An 18,951-nucleotide genomic window follows, 5' to 3' on the forward strand; every position below is an offset into this window, starting at 1 on the left:
ACCAAAGTGGAAAACACTTTAGTCTTTATGGACCTATGCTTGGGGTGATGCATTTGGAAAAAGCAAGTTACATAATGTTAAGCAAGCACAAACAAACAGGAAGGGCAAAAGAGAACAGAAGGATTGAACTACTAAACTGACCACATTTTTTTTAAATGTCTTGATGTATACCCCTTCCTATCATTATCAAGTGCTAGCAATTTCAAAGAACAGTCGGAGGCTCTTAATTGAGAACAGCAGAGCTTGACTTGAGCAGAGTTGTCAATTACTTTGCAGTGGAATGCATTTAAAAGGAATTTACGGATGTCATTGTTATGGAGTGGGATCTGGGATTAAACTCTGTAGCAATGTAGTCTTTTGTTACTGCTCTTATGTTGGAAAATGCATTACTTATTCAGTGTGTGCGTGTGACCCCTGTGCCAATAAGGATGACAGATATAAATGCAAGACACAGGAAGACAGAGAAGAAACACACTTGTATAATCATGAGGTCATGGTTTGTACGTGTGTGTGTGTGTGTGTGTGTGTGTGTGTGTGTGTGTGTGTGTGTGTGTGTGTGACATCATTTTTCTCGTGAGGAAATGTGCTGCATTAAATTATTCTTCATCTTCAGTCTTTTTTCGAATATCCACACTAATCACACTTCATTCTCCCTTTCTGACATATCCAAGTTCTTCCTCCCCCCCCCCCTTCCTTTTTTCTCTTACCCTTACTGGCTTCCCAACTACTCATTGCTCACCTTCTTTTCTCCTCCTCTTTTTTCCTCCTCCTCCCTGCTCTTTTGTCCAGACACACGCTTTCCATTTTTGCAGTGGGCTGCCAGTCTGTGAGCTGGAGAGACACTCAGACGACACACACTGGAGGAAATCTTCAAAAACACATTTTTCCTGCATCTTTTGGTACTTTTTTTGTGGATGCAACGTGAGACCTACTATTGCTTTTCTTATATTCGGTTTGGGTACTTCTAAAGGAAAGCTGCAATGCTTCCATTCTACCTTCTGACTTTAGCTGGTAAGTAGGTCGTGCCAGTGCCAGTAGATGAGGGCATGTTTCTGTTAATGCCAGTTGCTATGATTCATACCTACCATTCTCTTGCTCCAATTTCTCTGCTCTTCTTTCTTTTTCCTCAAAGCCACCATCCAAGCACACAACCTGTTGCCAGGCTCCTGCAACTTCGAGTCCAACACCTGCGGATATACGTCAGATGCAGACTTTACAAGCTGGACGCTGCACAAAGATGGTACTGGGAGACTCACGGCACAGCATCTTCAGTCTTTTTTTAAATTAGAGGCTTTTGTTAAATGTAACAGCTTTATCATGGCTATTTTAGCAGTGGTTGCATGTTAAGCTGTGATATCACAGTTGTTTTGGTGTTGGTTTGGAGTTACCACAAAGGCTCACTGGTGGAAAGGAGCCCATCTGCTCTGCATTGACTCCAACATCTGGAGTCAGTGAAATAACACATTTTGGCATTCTTGCCGCGTTGGTACTGCAGCTGATACAGATGAGTTCCTAACACATCCATATCTAAGTTGTGTCAAGTGATCAAAGCCATGATGAATGCAGATTGCATCATGTGTACATTACAATGCTGTAGAGACTGCACATCTGTTGCCAAATCCCCTAACATTCTCAGTTGTTGTAAATGTGCTGTGTGCTGAGATGTCATACACATGAAAACGCTTGTGTGGAAAAATAATGGGATGGATCTAGCTGCCGGAGACACATGCCTCATGGTGCACGAGCAGCAGGGTCCAGTCAAGTTAATTGTGACAGGAAGCAGGCCCGCTTTCAGGTGAGCTATGTTTATGTTACAAAACACTCAGCTCTCTGACCATTTGAATTGCACAAAACTTGTCCCTTAAGTTAACATTTTTCACCTAACATAACTAAATCTGGCGGGTATGTTCTGGCAGCTCTTAATGAATAATGCTCTGGAAATGGTGATGATACTGGTCCCATGTCCTGCTAAATGGACCTTATTCTAGAAAAATCAGGCGGACATATTTGGGCAAGAGTCAGAATACACACGGTCTTCAAAAGCTAAAACATATCCCAGGTGCCAACTGCCAAATATGTTTAAACTAATAGCAAAATCCTAAACATTTTAAGCTGTGTACACAAGGAGCACTTTTACCTCTCAGCATTTTGGGAAATGTGCCTTTTTCAGTGAGTGAGGTAAGAAGATTGGTACCAACCAAAAGGTAACCTCTGGTACCTAAAAGTGAAGCCAGTGTGCAAGTGCTTTAACCTGTATTCTGTCTAATGGAAAGCAGGGGGGACTGCACTGATGGCAAAAGGAGTCTAATTGTAAAGAAGTCTATGAGGAAATGACCCAACCTCTCAATTGATTTATTACCTCACGAAACAATTAACTGATGAGTTTATGGTCTCAAATGCTAGTTGTAAGTCACCTTCATTGCAGCATGATGTGTATTTTGGTCCCATTAAGGGTAAAACATACGATAAAGCCTTGGTAGATTTAGGGAGGTCTACCCTTGACATGTCCATATGACAGCATTGTTGAAGTGTTTGAGTCAGCAAAAGTGGGTGGGCTTTTTCCATTGAGATTTGGAAAATTGCAATAAATAGGTTATTATCAGCCATTAGGCACTCTATCAAGTTTTAAAGATATGAGGAAAAATGGCAAATACAAGTCAGACCTAAGGGTTCAAATGGAGTGAGCCGGTCATTGTTGCGAAAGGAACCTAGCCAGTGTTATCAGGACTCTTGTATCCCCCTGAAAGGTTCTCCCTATTAAGACTTTTGTTGCCCCACCTTGCTCGTACTTGTCAGAAAATTGTTCTGCTGTTGCAGCCTGTCTCACTATTAGTCTCCCCTCTTGGATACATAAACCAGTTTCTCTTTTCCTGTTTCCATCCTTGTTGCCATTGAAACCAGCTTCTTAAAAGGTCAGAGTAGTTGGTGCATTAACTCAGTTCTTATTTTCGCTCATACCCCTTTTCCTTTCTGTGGTCTGTGCAGCACAGCTGGCCGTGATGGAGAAGGGAAGTCATGTGAACAATATACGAGAAGCACTTTTAAGTCCTTTTTTCTAAATCTAAACAAGGCAGATACACTGATTCAGTCAAAACAACACATCAGCTTAAATGCGAGCCAAGGTTATGATATTTAAATTCTGCAAATTAGTCTACAAACATTTGCAAACAAATGCAGTTTATTAGCAAGAGAAGAAAAAAAGACATCTTGAATTGACCGCATTCACAGGAAAAATGAGCTCAGTGGGTGGGTGTGTGTGTGTGTGTGTGTGTGTGTGTGTGTGTGTGTGTGTGTGTGTGTGTGTGTGTGTGTGTGTGTGTGTGTGTGTGTGTGTGTGTGTGTGTGTGTGTGTGTGTGTGTGTGTGTGTGTGTGTGTCAGCCAATGGGAGCCTGAAGGCAGCAGAGCATTCCACTGGGACAAATAATAAATCACAGACTCAGGAGAGCTCAGAGTCTCCTGGAGCAAAAAAGAAGATAGGAGTCCATGTTATGGTGGGAGCTGAATTCAAATTGAACATTTCCATTAGGCATTATCCAGCCTTCCACATGTTTCTTCCCTGTTCTATCCAAAACAGAAGGTAGATTGCATTGTCTAGCGCCATCATCAGGACAAAATGTTAATCTGCCCTGAGAAAAAGTTAGTATGCTAACATGCAAAACTGTGGTGACAATGGCCAACATGACCTGCTGAAAGGAGCCTTTAGCTTAGTAAGAGTCGTTTCTTGCTTGTTGCTTTGGACTTTGTTGAAGCAAAAAGCTAGCAAGTAGCTCACTCATTAGCGACCATGAGCAAGTAAGTGATATATGACTTTCAGCGAGAATTTTTCTTGACTTTTCTTGACTAAGTTTCTGTAATAGTAAAGGTTGACCCAGTTTAGAGATTACAATGTGGAATGCCATATCTCATTCACAGCTGACAGATGATGCTAACTGACTTTATGATAGAGACACTGACCAAATTAAAGGCAACCACTAAACTGACAATAAATGAAAAATGTTCACATCTTTACTGAAAGAAGCTGTTTTTATTATCAAATAAAGTCAAAAGCTGTCAATTTTTGTCAGAGTATTTTCTAATTCCCGCATATCTCTTTATTTCAGGCCGCTTTGTATCAGTGGAAGCAGCCCTGAGCGATAACCAGGAGGATGTGATAGACGCAGATAAAGGGACACAGATAGACATCACAGGGGTCCTGCTGAGTCCAAACCTGGAGCAGGGCGAGTGGAGCTGCCTGAGGCTCGTCTACCAGATCAGTGGGTCGGGAAGCCTGGAGGTCCTGCAGCGGACTGAGGGAAAGAGCATGGACAAGCCGCTGTGGAGCAGCCAGGCCTCCTCTGACAGCTGGGTCATCTCAAGCATGGACCTGCAGAACACTACCGAGCCTTACAGGGTGAGATGATTATACAATAGTGGCTACGCTTTGTTTGTAAAGGGGACCAAATGAAATCTCTAATAGACCAGTATCACAGAGTACAGGCAGTGTTTATCCTCTTCCTTGCACATACCTTTACAGTTCAATTTAATCTGCTCAATACATGTTGATGCCTAAACTGTGCAATTGTCAAATGTGTAAAGAACTATTTCTTATTCTGTCGCTGAAAGGAGGCAAGTATAGATTCATATACATCACACATGGGGCCCAAATTGAGCCAAGGATGAAGGGTGGAGAAACAATAACACACACCTTCACATGCGTCACATTATCTAAACATTGTGTGGGAATAGTACAGCACAGTTTATATTACATCCAGACTCAGGCAGAGCCGTCTGCGACAGGGTCGTGACCTACATAATGGAGAGTAGGGTGTGTTCTATGTGTGGGCCCCTCAGTGCATTAATGTATCTCAAAAAATGTCAGAGGTAAAAGCTAACTGACTGATAAATAGTTCTGCTCTTTGCTCTCAAAGAGCCGAAACCCATCTAGTTCTCATGGCTGGAACTCATTTTTTATCATTTATTTATTTACCTGTCCAGCAAAAGACAAAGTCAGCAATAAATGTTGGTTGGAAAAGAAAGTGGAACACCTAACTCCTAGCATTAGCATCCTGTTGCAGAGCTATGGTTAAAAATAATGTTAATTGTTAACCAATTAAGCTTATTTAGCATACATTTAATGTATTATATGCTACACTACATCCACTAATAACACCAAGGTAAAGATTACAATTAGTCATTAATGTTATGTTAGGTAAGACAATGAGTGGCTATAACCTTATGAGTTTGCTAATGCTAGCTAGTGTTAGCACAACAGGAAGAGCGGAAAATACAGAATCATTTTAGCATGAGTTTGCTAACAACATTAGCATAGCTAGCTCTCAAAAGGGTGGCAGCGTGCAACTTATTTTGTTGCTAAATGTTAACTTTTTAAGTCAAAGTGGTGTTATTGGTGGAGGTGGGGCTTATTTGGTGGAGACCTAACCAGAGCTGAAGTGAAATAACATTTAGGTGGACACTAACTGTGAGAAAGCTGTACGCAAAAACAGTGGCCGTGTAATTAGCCCATTCCAAACTGGCATGTTTTAAACGGTCACTGCACTGGTTTATCTAAATAAGTTCAAATTACCTCTGAGATCATGCTTGATTCCCCCCCCCCCCCCCCCCCCCCCCCCACACACACACACACACACACACACACACGTACAAACCATGACCTCATGATTATACCAGTGTGTTTCTTCTCTGTCTTCCTGTGTGTCATTTTACATAAAACCTGCTGCTTTAAAATCAAATTACATTTCTGTGCATCTCATGAGTGCTTTCTCCCTGACTTCCATACCATTGCTTAGCCTCCTATGATATCATCCCTGTGTCAGTCCGTAGGCTATCAGGCTTTCAGGGTATCGCTGAACATGTGTTGTCGATTAGGTTGTCATCGAGGGTAAACCCGGACAGAGCGCTGGGAGCAGCGTGGCCGTCTTTGAGATCCACATCAGCCCGGGTTATTGCCTGGGTGAGTGACTTTACACATACATCACTCATGTATCTTTCTGAAATCAAAAAGAAAAAATAATTCACATCTGCAGGTCGTTCTGGATGCAGACCATCTGGGCTCTGTTCCTGCAATTCACCAAAACATGAGGTAATTATAATCATTCTGCATCCATAATGACTCATCTGTTTCTCATTTCCTACACAGAATGTAATTTTGAGGAGTCTCACCTGTGTGGATACAGTAATCAGTGGAACGCTAATGTAAACTGGTATGTGGGTGGAGGTGGTTCCCAGATCCTTCACAACAACATACCAAATGACCACACATACAACAACAGGACAGGTGAGTTTTAGTCACAAAAAGGTGTTTTTATCCAATTACTAAGTGATCATTTCGCCCTTTTTTGTTCGAATTGAGCCGTTGAACGCTACATCAACGGTGGGTAGGCGTATATTATGAAAGAGTCTATGAGGGGAAGCTATATTCCACAACCTGACTCATATCTAAGCTCCCACTCAGGTCACTTGATGTACGTGGACTCCATCTACACCAAGACTTTCAAAGAAGTGGCCAAACTGGTTTCCCCCATGACGACGGTGCCGATGTCCGGTTGCTTGAGTTTTCAGTACCAGCGAAGCGAGGAGGGAGGGAACATGTTCTCAGTGTTCACCAGGGACCGAATGGGTCAGTACCAGGAGCTGTGGAGGGCGGGGTCAGAGAACCAAAACGACTGGAGCGGGACGCTGGAAGAATGGATACCTGTGCAGGTGGACCTGAAAGCACCGTACTCTGTACAGGTCAGTATGGAAACCCGCTTTCCAAGTGTATTTGAACACTTTTAGATATTTAGATGAGACTTTATGACTTTTCAAAGGAAGACACATTGTTCATCTTATGAGTAAAATGACCCAGAGCTAATAGTGGCTAATGCTAATTTAATCGTTTAAAGTAGTGTCTCTTTTCGACAAGTCCTCATCAAGTATCTCCATGTGTTTGCCTCCTCAGGTGGTCTTTGAAGTATCCTTTAACAGCCCGAGGGCCGGGCGTGTTGCAGTTGATGACATTTTCTTTTCTCCAGAGTTCTGCAGCACAGACACTGGTGAGCTGCAGCCACAGACAAAACAGTATTAACCCAACAACATCCGCTGATCCCATACATTTGTTCCACAGAGCCGACCTTTGACCCCTCCATCGCTAACTGTGACTTTGAGTCGGGTTTCTGCCGCTACACCCAGGAGCAGGTGATCGGGTCGTTGTGGAAGAGAGTGTCTGTGAAGCCAAACATATTTAGGAACGGAGACCACACCACAGGGGCAGGTGGGCTTAAACATATATTTGGATTGCACTGTGCAGCCTGTACCACTGCATCCACCCGGACTGACAAAAACAGTCTAGATGGTATAGCAGGGGTTGGTATTTCATGGAAAATTACATGTTTTCCACAAAAATATATAAGCCAACTTGCATTTGGAGGTTACGCAAAATTCGGGTCCAGTGAAATGCTTCCCTAACAGCCACAAGTCTTCTTTGGATGAAAATGTGATGCAAACAAATTGAAAACTGTTGAATTCAAGATCAATAACAGGTGGCAGTATTGACAGGAACACTCATGGCAGGGATTCGGAGGAAGAAACTGTTTTGAAGGAAAATAAAGTCTCTCTTCTCCTTTAAGGATATTTCCTGTTGGCTCACTCCCGGCTGAGCCCACTCTCTGGTTACGTTAGCCGCCTGGTCGGTCCAACTCTGCCCGGCAACACAAAGTACTGCCTGAGATTCTACTTCTCCCTGAGGGGTGAGTGGCACCCTAAAACCCTCTGGATGAAAGAAAATTTGACTCTTTTTTATCTTTTGTCTGATGGTTTTTGTGCACGAGTACTGCACTGTGATTTATCTGACTGAATCAACGACCAGAAATAACTTTGGCAACTGCAGGTTTCAACCAGACGGACCAGGCTCTCGCTGTGTATCTGCAGCAGCAGGGCAGCAGCCAGGAGAGGATATGGACTCAGGGGGAGAAGTCCAGAGGAATCTGGATCACAACAGACATTACCTTCCAGACATCGCAGCCTGCCAAGGTCAGAAGGGAGGAAGTGGAATTATCAAAGGCAGAACAAAAAGTACAGAATAAGTGTGATGGGGAAAGAGGGAAGGAGAGATCCAAAAGGAAGCAAGTAAGTGAGGGGAGGGGAGAAAGAAGGAGTGAGGGTGCCAAGGAATTAATAAAGGAGGAAAGGAAATGATAAACAAACAAGAAGGTAGTCAAAGAGAACAGACCTCCACCAAGGCAGAGAGCACAGAGCGAGATCTTTGCTTAGGCCTTTTCCATTAATAAAAAGCAAAGCTCCAGGAAGCAGTTCCACTCCAAAATGTAATGGGTTCTTTTTGTTGGCACAGGAATCACCTTTCCACCAGGTTTCACGAACATTTGGCCAGTCGTTTTTTTTCTCAGCCTGCCGAGTGACAGACAAACAGACAACAAACCAACACTTTCTGCTTCGCGTCGTTTACAATTCAGCCCCAATGCATTCCAGAACTGCAGTCCCTCATGTGCACAATACGAAAGAATTCATCCAGATGAAGAAATGCTCAAAGGATTTCTCACACTGGCCTTTTCTTCCTTTCTTTGAACACATTGAAGCGATTTAAAAGCTTTCATTTGGGGATATTTTTCTCTCACACAAAGCAGAGCAGGAAAGAAACAGAACAAAGAGTGTGTATAGAGATGACAGTGTAAATGAGCAATGGTTTCTATCCTGCTCACTGCTTACCTCTGCTCTCCAGGTGGTGTTTGTCAGCACCTGCAAGAGCTTCTGGGACTGCGGCTCTGTGGCTTTGGACGACATCAGCGTGAGCCTCGGAGACTGTGAGCTGACAGCACGTAAATAGCAACAACAAAATAAATCATACCGTGCTTATACCTCCATTTACCCTAATCTAAATCCATTCAACAACAAAAATATTGTCACCCTCTGTCTGAAACCAGAGCCCAGTCAGCTGTGATTGGTTAGCTGGCTGGCTCTGTTGTGATTGGTCACATCACACCACATTGGAACAACCAGAAAAAGCATAATAGGAATTATTTGCCTTAAGAAATTGTGCCATTAAAGAACGTTATTGACTAGGAAAGAGAGATCCATACCTCCACCAGGGGTCTCCCTCTCCCCTCCTAAACAAAGAAGGTATGAATCTCCCTCAGTTTTCCCTCCAACTCCCTGTCAGTCAAACCGGTAGGACACACACCTTGTCGGTGAGAAGTGGCCAAAAAGTTAACGTCAAACCTAACAAAGGGAAATATATAACAAAGAACTGAAGGGCCATGTGCTCCTTATTTGCTTTTTGAGTCCAACCATTAGTTCATAGTTTTGTTTTAACGTCAACTTATATAAGTGTGACCAAACTTAAAGTGCATCATGTTCCTCTTGCAGGCTCCGTGTCGCCCTTTTTGCCGGGACACTGTGACTTTGAAGCGGGCCTGTGCGGCTACACTCAGGACAAGCAGAGTGATACTGGAGACTGGGAGTTGAGAAGAGGACCCACCCCCACTTCCTACACCGGGCCGAGGGGAGACCACACCACGGGACTCGGTGAGGGTCCCACGCTCCTTCCAAATCCACGACACTTTGCACGCTCTCAAATAACTGGAGAAGGGTTGAGTAACGTTGACTTTTGATTGACAGGATACTACCTGTACATGGAGGCGTCGCCCATGCTGCCGGGTCAGAGCATCCGCATGCTGTCCCGGCCTCTGAGAGGCTCCAGGGGGGCCCAGTGTCTGCGCTTCTACTATCACATGTACGGCTCAGGCACCGGTCAGCTCAGCGTTCACCTCCGCAAGCACGGAGAGGACGCGTTGCTGTGGCAACTGAGCGGAGAGCAGAGCATCGCCTGGCTGAGGGCCACAGTGGAGTACAGGAGCGGAGTCCAGCATCAGGCAAGAAACCTCTCAGGGCTGTTTGTATTTGAAGGATGGATGTATGGATTTCCTATATGATAAACACATTATAAAAGCTTCCTAAGCAAATGAGATGAGGCTGCTTTTCAGGGGTTTTGAGGAAGTTAAAATACATCTCCAACAGTAAAATGCTGCCTAAACATTGCAGCAGTGCAACCTAATAGTGTCATATAGATATTTTAGATCAGTCACAAGGGCCAGTTCCTTTTCTTTGTGATACTTTTTTTGCTTTATAGCTCTGTACTCCTCACTCTGTTCCAGGTTGTATTCGAAGCGACCAGGGGTTCATCAGTAAGGAGTGACATTGCCATTGATGACATTATCATAGAGAGCGGACCTTGCCCAGGTAAATCATTTACCGTAATGTTGAACACATGATTTTAACATTGAACAAAGAAGAAATGACCGAGAATGACCTGTTTTTTTGTTTGTTTGTTTCCCTGCAGTAACGAAGACCGAAGCCCCTGTGGGAACCTCCAATGAGATCGAGTAGACAGAGGAGGTCATCAGCTGCGTAGGATGCATGAACCCCCCGCGTTTTTGTTGTACATTACAGACCCCTGACTCCTGCGTGTCAATCAGAACATTTAGTAGTGTGGGTGAAAGGAAACTTTTCACGTAGTTTGGTTGAAGCAACACATATCAGTTGTATAATAGTCTGCATTTCTCTCTGCACTGTAGCATCAGAGTGAGGTTAACTGTGTTCTTTTTCACATGTATATGCATTAGATTAATGCTCATTGCCAAATAAAGCGAGAAGGTTCAAAAACATTACTTTGGCATGTGGTTTTACTTGTTAGTGTTGAATTGAATAGATGATTTTACTTTGGGAATGGTTCTTAGGACTTCAGATTAATTTATAAGAAATAACTGATGACGTAAAACCCATGTATTAACACATGCTCAACCGACTGCACATCTCTGCCACTGCTGTAATGTTAAATTGGAAAATACAAACTAATATCAGGCAAGCATGGCAGGATCAGATCAGCTGCTCCTCACTTGCCCTTTCCTGCAGTCAGAAGTTGCGACATTATAAAACTTACAATGATAAATGTGCACAGAAAATATGAGGCTGATGGGCGAATTAGTAAATAGTGGGCGTGCGCCAGCAGGGACGTCAGACAGATTAACTGGACTGTAGTTGAGCGTGCTTTCCAGAAAGGTGGCTGCAGGTTTTGCTCTGACCTGCACCAGGATATATCTGATAGCAATGTTTCCATCGATGGCTTCCAGACTGTTTGGGCTGACAGGGATTGCACCGACAGCTTCACCATGAGGCTGTGTCTTCATCATGTCCTCAGACGGTCTTTGTGCTGTGGAGGACGTCCTGTCTCGTTCCTGTGCCTAAGACGCTGTGTCCCTGTCTTTCATTGCACATTTTCACTTCAGTTTATGTTTATATAAATACAGATTTTGTTGCCAAGTTTGCTTTTCCACTGACTACGTACGGTATGTTATGCTGCGAGCCAATATATTCAAATTTATTTAAACCACATTCATACAGTTACTGTACATTTCAATAAAAAAACTGAATTCAAAAAGTTTCTTTTGGTCCAAAAGATGCGCGTTACATTATAAGTGTCCCATCGTTCAGGTATTTCATGGACTCCATCTGCTGCGTCATTGCCAGAACTTCCTGAAATCCCGTGCTGAGTCCAGACATGTGCTGGAAGTACGCCTCCTTCTCCACCTGCACCGACAGGTTATTCACCCCGGCGTCCTTCAGGATGGCCGTCACCTACCAATCACACAGACCAATCAGAACTGACAACAACCCAACACTTCTTGATGATCTGTTCAAGGATTCATCCTAACAGCACGACGTATCTACAGTCTGTACCGACCTGCTGTACGATCCGCTGCTCCACCACGTCTGCCATGATCTGGAGGTGGATGGTCCCTGCCACCATGTTGTGCGAGTGCCTCCAGAAATGAGCGTCTCTGTACGACAACACTCCTTCAATCTTCTCGAGCTGGAATTACAACCAGGGAAATTAACACCAGGAAAACTGCTGAAAGGATGGAAACATTTCTACTTTTGCCAAGGCATATGATAATGCTAAAGCACTTCCCCAATGAGCCCGTCATTTAAGTAGATTGTCATTTGTTTCAGAGAAATGGAAAATGTAGATCACGTACAAACGGTCTATTTTTACCAAACGTTTTCACTGATTAATTTGTCAAAACAATTCCAAAAGCAAATCCTAATAGTATGCTAATTATGTTAGCACACAGACACGTTATCTTTAGCACATGAGGGGCTAAAGATAACGTGAAGTTAGTTGATACTTTAATTCAGGGGCTAAATTGTTGACCAAATGCTAATGCTAAGTAATGCTAAGACTGCTAACGCCAATACCATAAGAAAAGGAATAATAGGAATAGCCGGTTTGCTAGCCTCTATGGAAATTACATCTAACTTCAAATGTGATGGCTAAAGTTTGCTAAGCCATAATAATTCAACCACATCAGGTTAGTTAACAATCCTAAGAACTCATTTAATATTATAGATGGAAAACAGATTTGCCCCAAGAATCTGCACACCACTCCCTTATTATACTATCTGTTAAAGAAAGCTGTTGTCCTCATCATGTGTGTACTCCTCACCTTCTCCAGCGCAATGTTCAGCTCCTTCTCATTTTCCTGGGGAATTCTCAGGAGAAGCACCTCGCAGGCGTCCTTCAGCAGAGGGATGACGCTGAGGAAAATGAGCACGGCGATGAAAAGCGAGCAGATGGGGTCTGCGATCAACCAGCCGAACTGACGGATGAGGATGGTGGAGATGATGACGCCCACGCTGCCCAACGTGTCAGCCAGGACGTGGAGGAAAACTCCTGGAGGGGAAAAACAAAAGCAATGTAGCTCGCTACAACTTCCATTACACTGAGGTTATTTTTCTAATGCATCAATGAAAAAGCGCACCTCTCATGTTAGCGTTCATGCCTCCGCCCCCGCCCCCGGAGCCGTGAGAGTGCCCGTGTCCTCCGTGCCCGTGCCCGCCATGAGAGTGCCCGTGGCCTCCGTGAGAGTGGCCGTGCCCGCCGTGGCTGTGCTCGCTGTGGGAGTGGCCGTGGTGCGAGTGACTTTGCTCATTTGACGAGCAGCTTTTGCCGCCGTGGGAGTGAGCGTGACTGAAAGCGCAGATCCCCACCAGGTTGACCAGCAAGCCTCCGACAGACACCGGCTGCAGGAGACAAAAACATGCACAGTTCAGACTGGATGATGTCTAGTGACTTAAAGGAGCCCTATTGTTCTCATTCTCAGGTATACATTAGTATTTTGTGCCTCTACTGTGACATGTCTCCATGCTTTAATGTTCAAAAAGCTCTTTATTTTTCTCACACAGCACCTCTTTTCACCCTCTGTCAGTCTGCTCTGACTGGTTAATAACTGATGGGATTAAGAGGATTGCCTAATATAAATATTAATATTAACAAGTTAACAAGTGGCTACAATAACTGTATTGTGGGAATGGACCATCAAACCCACAAAAAATATACTTTTTTTTGCTGGAGAATGTGAAGATATTTACTAAAAGGTAAAAAATAGAAAATGTTTTCTCTATGTCCATATTTGATTTTTTTTTCAGACTTCCATAATAGGGATTTCCAACGTTCATTCAGCAAATAGCTTTTACATTATATGGGGGGACGCAGTTTACTCACAGTCAGCATGTCAGTGTTGATATTGGGAGGATCCAACACACGGGTGACTGACTCGACAAAGACAAAGAAAGCGATGACCATCAGGAACAGGCCGTTGATGAATCCAGAAAGGATTTCCACACGTCCGTACCTGCAAAAATACAACAGTCCATTTGTTAGACATCCGGCTGAATACTCCAGTAACTCCCATCAAAGAGTTTCCACATGTTGACGATGGACGTTTACCCGTAGGAAAAGATCCTGGTGGCTTTCCAGCGAGACATGAGGGCAGCAAACAAGCCGAGCACCAGAGCGGAGCAGTCGAACAGCATGTGGAAGCCATCAGAGATCAGCCCCAGACTGTTGGTCCAGACGCCGTAAAACAGCTCCACGAAAGTGAACGCCTGGAACAAGCAGAGCAGCAAACCTCACGTTTACTCAGAAAATAACACTTTGTTCATATACCATACCTGGTTGAGAACATGTTGCTTGTTACTTTTGATTGGTTTAATTGCTACTAATGATTTTTAGCCATGGCTGTGTAACCAATCCCAATGCCCCATCCCCGTAATATCCTCGCTGGTTAACCTGACTGTCAGTTGTGAGTCTTCTCTTCCCGCCGCTGTACCTACCAGGTTGAGACACAGGAAGTAGAAGATCTGCCTGGAGTCGTACTCCTCCAGGATCTGCTTCAGGGACTCTTTGATGAAGCGGGGGAGGGACTGCGATGTGTGCTGCAGAGCGTCGCCCATGAAGTTGTACAGAGGGGTCCCTTCAGGAGAGTAACCCACCAGGGTGCCCTTCTGACCTTTCTTGGAGGGGGACGAGAGAATGCTGGAAGCTGCGGAGAGATGAGAGAGGAGAAAATATATACTTTTGAGGAGACTACAGACCAAAATAGACAAAGCTACACATATGAGTTCAATAAAACAGCAGTTATGCCTGTAGGGTCTCGGTTTAAGTTAACTTACACATGATGAAGAAGATGGCGCTGACGATGACTCCTCCAGAGAGCACGTGCTCCGTGCTGACCTGCTGGGGGGGTTTGCTCATGGAGCGCAGCTGGTCGGTGAGCGGGTGGGTCCAGAAGTTGGCCAGCAGCAGAGCGCTGAGGAAGAGGGCGATGGCTCCGTAGCGGGCGCACCTCGGCGTCTCCATCTTCGTGTTGCAGATGGCCTCCACGTAAAACTCCAGGATCATCACGGAGAGGATGATCATCCCGAAGGGCAGGATGAGCGACGACCATGACTCAACTTTACTCTGGGGAGGAGAGGGATAGAGAGAGTACCAATCATTACAGACTGCTCAAATAACCCAGTAAAAATCACAATGGCTGCTCTGGTGGTACGTTTATTTAAGAGAAGTGTGCAGCCTTCCACACTCAACGATTTCTTCATTCTTCACTTACTTCTGTAGTCGCTGAGAGCACTATGACCCAGGGCAGCAGCACCACAGCAGACACCAGGTTGTCAAGAGCATAGAGGCGTTTGGCACCACCGATTTCCACCGACAGCTTCCTGGAGGCCGTGTGGAACGCCACCTTCAGACACAGGGAGGCCACCAGCAGAACCACTCCACCCTGATGGAAGGAACGTGAAGATAGAGGTCAGACATTAATGAAGAATGCTTCTGTAGGCAGCATTTAACAGAACATGTAGCGTATGCATTGCTTACTTTGTGATCTGCAACCCCTAAAAAGGCAATGGCAGTGTAGAGGAAATGAGTCAGCGCGCTGTCATGGTGACCCTCAGCTGGTTGGAAGACGAGTCAAGGAGAAAAAATATGCAAAGAGAGATGACGACGAACACAAAAAGACCAGGTCAAAGTCAGATCCGGATAATTAGCAAAGGATACGGTGCTCGGCCATCTTTGCCATGAGATCGTCGTTGTCGAAGAGGAGGAGGCAGATCACGGCGATGATGAAGAGAGCAGCGCCTCGGGTCTGTAAAAAAAAAAAGAAAGCACAGAAATGCATATCACACACTTCTACGATACACAGTTGTGTGTTTCATTTCAAGCAGGGTCAAAATTAACAAAGTTTTTCCCAAATGTATGACTTTTTAACTCCAGGGAATATAAATGTGTGTTTTTCCTTATGAATTCACCACTTTGATCTTTAAATGTTCATTTATCACCTATCCTGTAATTATTTTATTGACCTACAATGGTCTTACTAAGCCATTGTACAGTTCTTATCAACTATGCTATTTTTTCTGATAGGAATAATGGTTAAAAAAAACTACAAAAGGACAAACCCTGCATGAAATAAAACAAATTGAATCATTTTTAATGTTTTTTATCTTATCTCTTAAAATGCATAGTATGGGACATGTTTTCATTTAGCCCTCGTACCTTAGATGGCCCCCCTCCTGTGCCTGTGAACAGAACACCGAGGAGAGCAATGACCACCACATCACTGTGCTCAAACAGCAGCAGCGTCCTGTTAAAGACACCAAACAGAACTGAATCACACCCTGAACACAAGAGACTTTTAATGAGCACACATCCAAAGACATAAAACACACAGCTGGGTGAGTACATACCTACTCATCAAGAACCACCAGTGTATGTTGTGGATTTTCTAAAAAATATCCATGGAGAAATTGAAATTCCAAACCGTATAGCTCCAATTCCAATACTTCTGCGAAAGTAGTCACAGATTTGTAAATGTGTGTGTGTTATATAATGAGGGAGTAATATAACGTGTTTAATACATCTGCAATTAGTATTACCAATTCCCATCCTTGGGAAAATACTAAAAATATCTGAATAATTTGTATTTTTAAGCTTCAACTCTTTAATTAGCTAGATCTGTGACACGGTGTGACAGAAATCTATTAATATACTACACAGGTTAAACCTTAGATCACAGGAAAGTCAACAGAATAATGAAAAACTGTATGAATTGAGATATTATGAGGTATAAAAATGGGTGAAAAATAGGTTTAATCATATATATTAAGAAAATTGTAGTCAGCAACTATTATTATATTAATACCTGTCAGAAATAATTCTCAGGTTTTCATGGATGTTCAGACATTTTTGGAAAGGTGGAAAATAAAATAAATGATAACACCTGGGAGGTCTTGGTGACTTGGTATGGAATGGCTGAGTTAATACTACATACACTTGGTTATGTACACAGCATTGGTGTCTTGAATTGCTGTAAAAAAAAAGACACACATTTATGGTGACATGTTACCTCAGAGGTCCACATAGCGTCAGACCGAAGAAGCCCAGGAGGGAAATGATACAGCTGAACACTGCATGCTTTAGTAACTTTATCCACTACGAAGAAAACAGAGTCAAACAAGAAATCATCATTATCACAGCAGCATGTACACAAGGCTCGGCACATGAATTAGAAATGAAATAAAATAGAAAATAAACAAATATATTTATATACACCTTAGTGCAGGATCGTGCAGAAGAAATCAAACTCACCTGTCTTTTTGAGATTACTTTGCCAGAGGAGAATGGCTTTTGAAAGAAAAGCAGGATAACAGCACTCCTAGGGAAGGCAAAGTATGCATAAAAACAATTACATTTAGTAAAAAACAACAAATAATGCCATGTGGAAGTTTGATTAAGTTGATGATATGAAATCTAAGCAAGTAATGGGCTGCTACTTACCCCAATTTTAGTATAAAGATGAACTGGACAATGTGGACCACTTTGAGGATATCATAGGATTCAAAGATCCCAAGAGCCTTGAGGACCTTCGTGACGATCAGTAAAACTATATATCTGGTTAACCTGAGGAGGAAAAGGAAAGGTATTCGTACTTGAGAGAAAAATAAGCACATTCATTGAGTTGTGCACTATTTTTCTATAACCCTTTGTCAGGATTTCTAGAAAAGCAGATTGGCCCAGATTGAGCACTTTTGGTACTTTATATTGATGCCAATACTTTTGTACTTTTACTTGAGTAACATTTTGATTGCAAGACTTTTAATTGACAGTATTCCTACACTCTAGTACTCCTACTTTTACTCAAGTACAATACCTGAGTACTTCTCCCTCCTCTGACTGAAGCCACAGTGATTTGACGTTGATTTCATGTCAAGAAAATAAAGCAATATGCTACCTCACAGAGCACAGATTATAGATTAGATTAACAGAAGATACATACCTAGAATTGGGCACCTCGACCATGCCCAGTTTCCCCCCTGAGAGAACATTGCTGCTGTATTTATCTTCCATATTGAAGCAACAGTTAAAGTCCAGTTGAAGAATTTAAATCCCCACTATCCTCAAACATTTAGCCAAAAAGTGACATTAAATCGCAGCCCATTTACCAGTAAAGAGTTTAGCCATGTTTTCCGTTAGCTCTTAATCATTCTTCCGTTAAAATGTAACAGTTAGTTTGTTAAATTAACTGTAAACATTGAGGTGGCTGCTTGTTAGCCTGTTAGCTTGCTAGCTAGCCATCTGTTATGCTAGCTAAGACTGTATCCAAAGTTATTAGCTGCAATAGGTGCTGCACGTGCTGGGTACGTCTTGTGAACAAACGCAGTCGCTTAGTAAGAGGTAGGTAATCAACAGTGTTAAAAGTGAGTTGACAGCTTGAATAAAAAGGACAGATTAATCCAGCTGGACAAAAAGCCACAGCATTTCCGGACACGGTAAACAGGGCCACGTCACGAGTGTGTGTTGGTGAACGTTGCTGCTGCGCGCTGATTGCGCAGAGGATGGCGATGGAGGAATTTGATTTCTATAAGTGGTGAATACAGAGACACAGAGATAATACACAAAATGTAATTATGTAGGAAACTCAGTGAAGTAGAATCTAAAAAAAATAAGAGACCACTTCAGCATTATCATTTTCTCTTGTTTTATTATTTATAGGTATGTATTGTGTTAAATTATTATATTGTATTATTATTATTATTATTATTATTATTATTATTATTATTATTATTATTATTATTATTATTATTATTATTATTATTATTATTATTATTATTATTTTTAGTTGTGTTCTATAAACTACTGACAATATTTCTCTGTGTTGAAATTCAACAAACACTGGAATGGCTGCCATACATGTAGAGTTAAAGATTTAAGAAACATTTGGAGTGGTCTCTTCATTTTTCTCGGAGCTGTACATACTATATTTAAAGTGGAGAGTTACACTGATTTCCAAAACAGGTAGCATCGAGCAGCAAATCAGAATCAGAAATCCTTTATTTGTCCCGCAACGGGTACATTATTATAACAGCAGAGAGTGCAGATACAGTGAGGAAAATAGACTTACATATGCACACATTATTAATAACACCATGAGTAAAAAACAAAATAGCAGACAAGTACACCATGGTAAAGAAAAGTAGCACTATTAAAAACAGTAAGAATAAAAAGGCAATCAAAGCTAATTGAATCTGAAATCTGAAATTGTATTTAGTTTATGTATTTTTGT

The 18,951-nt window shown here is 42.7% G+C and overlaps 2 protein-coding genes across 3 annotated transcripts; one reads left to right on the forward strand and one right to left on the reverse strand.

Moving 5' to 3' along the window:
• Positions 1 to 812: 812 nt before the first annotated feature.
• Positions 813 to 10,656, forward strand: LOC134868166 (thyroid hormone-induced protein B-like). 2 transcript variants are annotated; one of them, XM_063889092.1, is made up of 15 exons: positions 813 to 1,011; positions 1,133 to 1,240; positions 4,102 to 4,391; positions 5,867 to 5,951; positions 6,138 to 6,275; positions 6,453 to 6,730; positions 6,939 to 7,032; positions 7,104 to 7,250; positions 7,606 to 7,725; positions 7,866 to 8,008; positions 8,715 to 8,811; positions 9,359 to 9,517; positions 9,611 to 9,864; positions 10,147 to 10,231; positions 10,332 to 10,656. In XM_063889092.1, exons 1-15 carry the CDS (start codon positions 981 to 983, stop codon positions 10,376 to 10,378), a joined length of 2,076 nt encoding a protein of 691 aa, XP_063745162.1. In that variant the 5' UTR covers positions 813 to 980; the 3' UTR covers positions 10,379 to 10,656. The 2 variants fall into 2 exon arrangements, with proteins under 2 accessions (XP_063745162.1, XP_063745163.1); XM_063889093.1 differs by having other exon boundaries at positions 8,715 to 8,796.
• A 686-nt stretch (positions 10,657 to 11,342) lies between these two features.
• slc30a5 (solute carrier family 30 member 5) lies at positions 11,343 to 18,183 on the reverse strand. Its single transcript, XM_063889091.1, has 16 exons — positions 17,665 to 18,183; positions 17,166 to 17,288; positions 16,977 to 17,043; positions 16,735 to 16,820; positions 15,885 to 15,972; positions 15,387 to 15,474; positions 15,207 to 15,283; positions 14,941 to 15,111; positions 14,504 to 14,792; positions 14,165 to 14,373; positions 13,779 to 13,936; positions 13,554 to 13,683; positions 12,811 to 13,072; positions 12,496 to 12,722; positions 11,733 to 11,861; positions 11,343 to 11,626 (listed from the first exon to the last, which is right to left on the reverse strand). Exons 1-16 carry the CDS (start codon positions 17,733 to 17,735, stop codon positions 11,456 to 11,458), a joined length of 2,346 nt encoding a protein of 781 aa, XP_063745161.1. The 5' UTR covers positions 17,736 to 18,183; the 3' UTR covers positions 11,343 to 11,455.
• Between the last annotated feature and the right edge of the window lie 768 nt (positions 18,184 to 18,951).

Source organism: Eleginops maclovinus, chromosome 8 (assembly GCF_036324505.1).
Source record: "Eleginops maclovinus isolate JMC-PN-2008 ecotype Puerto Natales chromosome 8, JC_Emac_rtc_rv5, whole genome shotgun sequence".
In the NCBI taxonomy this organism is placed as follows: domain Eukaryota; kingdom Metazoa; phylum Chordata; class Actinopteri; order Perciformes; family Eleginopidae; genus Eleginops; species Eleginops maclovinus.

Bases quoted from the DNA above. Each gene is read 5' to 3' on its own strand.
- LOC134868166 (XM_063889092.1), top strand. From the start codon at position 981: ATGCTTCCATTCTACCTTCTGACTTTAGCTG. The intron at 1,241-4,101 runs GTACTGGGAGAC...TCTTTATTTCAG, and splicing joins CTGGACGCTGCACAAAGATG to GCCGCTTTGTATCAGTGGAA. The intron at 9,518-9,610 runs GTGAGGGTCCCA...TTTGATTGACAG, and splicing joins AGACCACACCACGGGACTCG to GATACTACCTGTACATGGAG.
- slc30a5 (XM_063889091.1), bottom strand. From the start codon at position 17,735: ATGGAAGATAAATACAGCAGCAATGTTCTCTCAGGGGGGAAACTGGGC. The intron at 17,289-17,664 runs GTATGTATCTTC...TTTCCTCCTCAG, and splicing joins GTCGAGGTGCCCAATTCTAG to GTTAACCAGATATATAGTTT. The intron at 16,821-16,976 runs GTGAGTTTGATT...TTTTCTTCGTAG, and splicing joins AAGTAATCTCAAAAAGACAG to TGGATAAAGTTACTAAAGCA.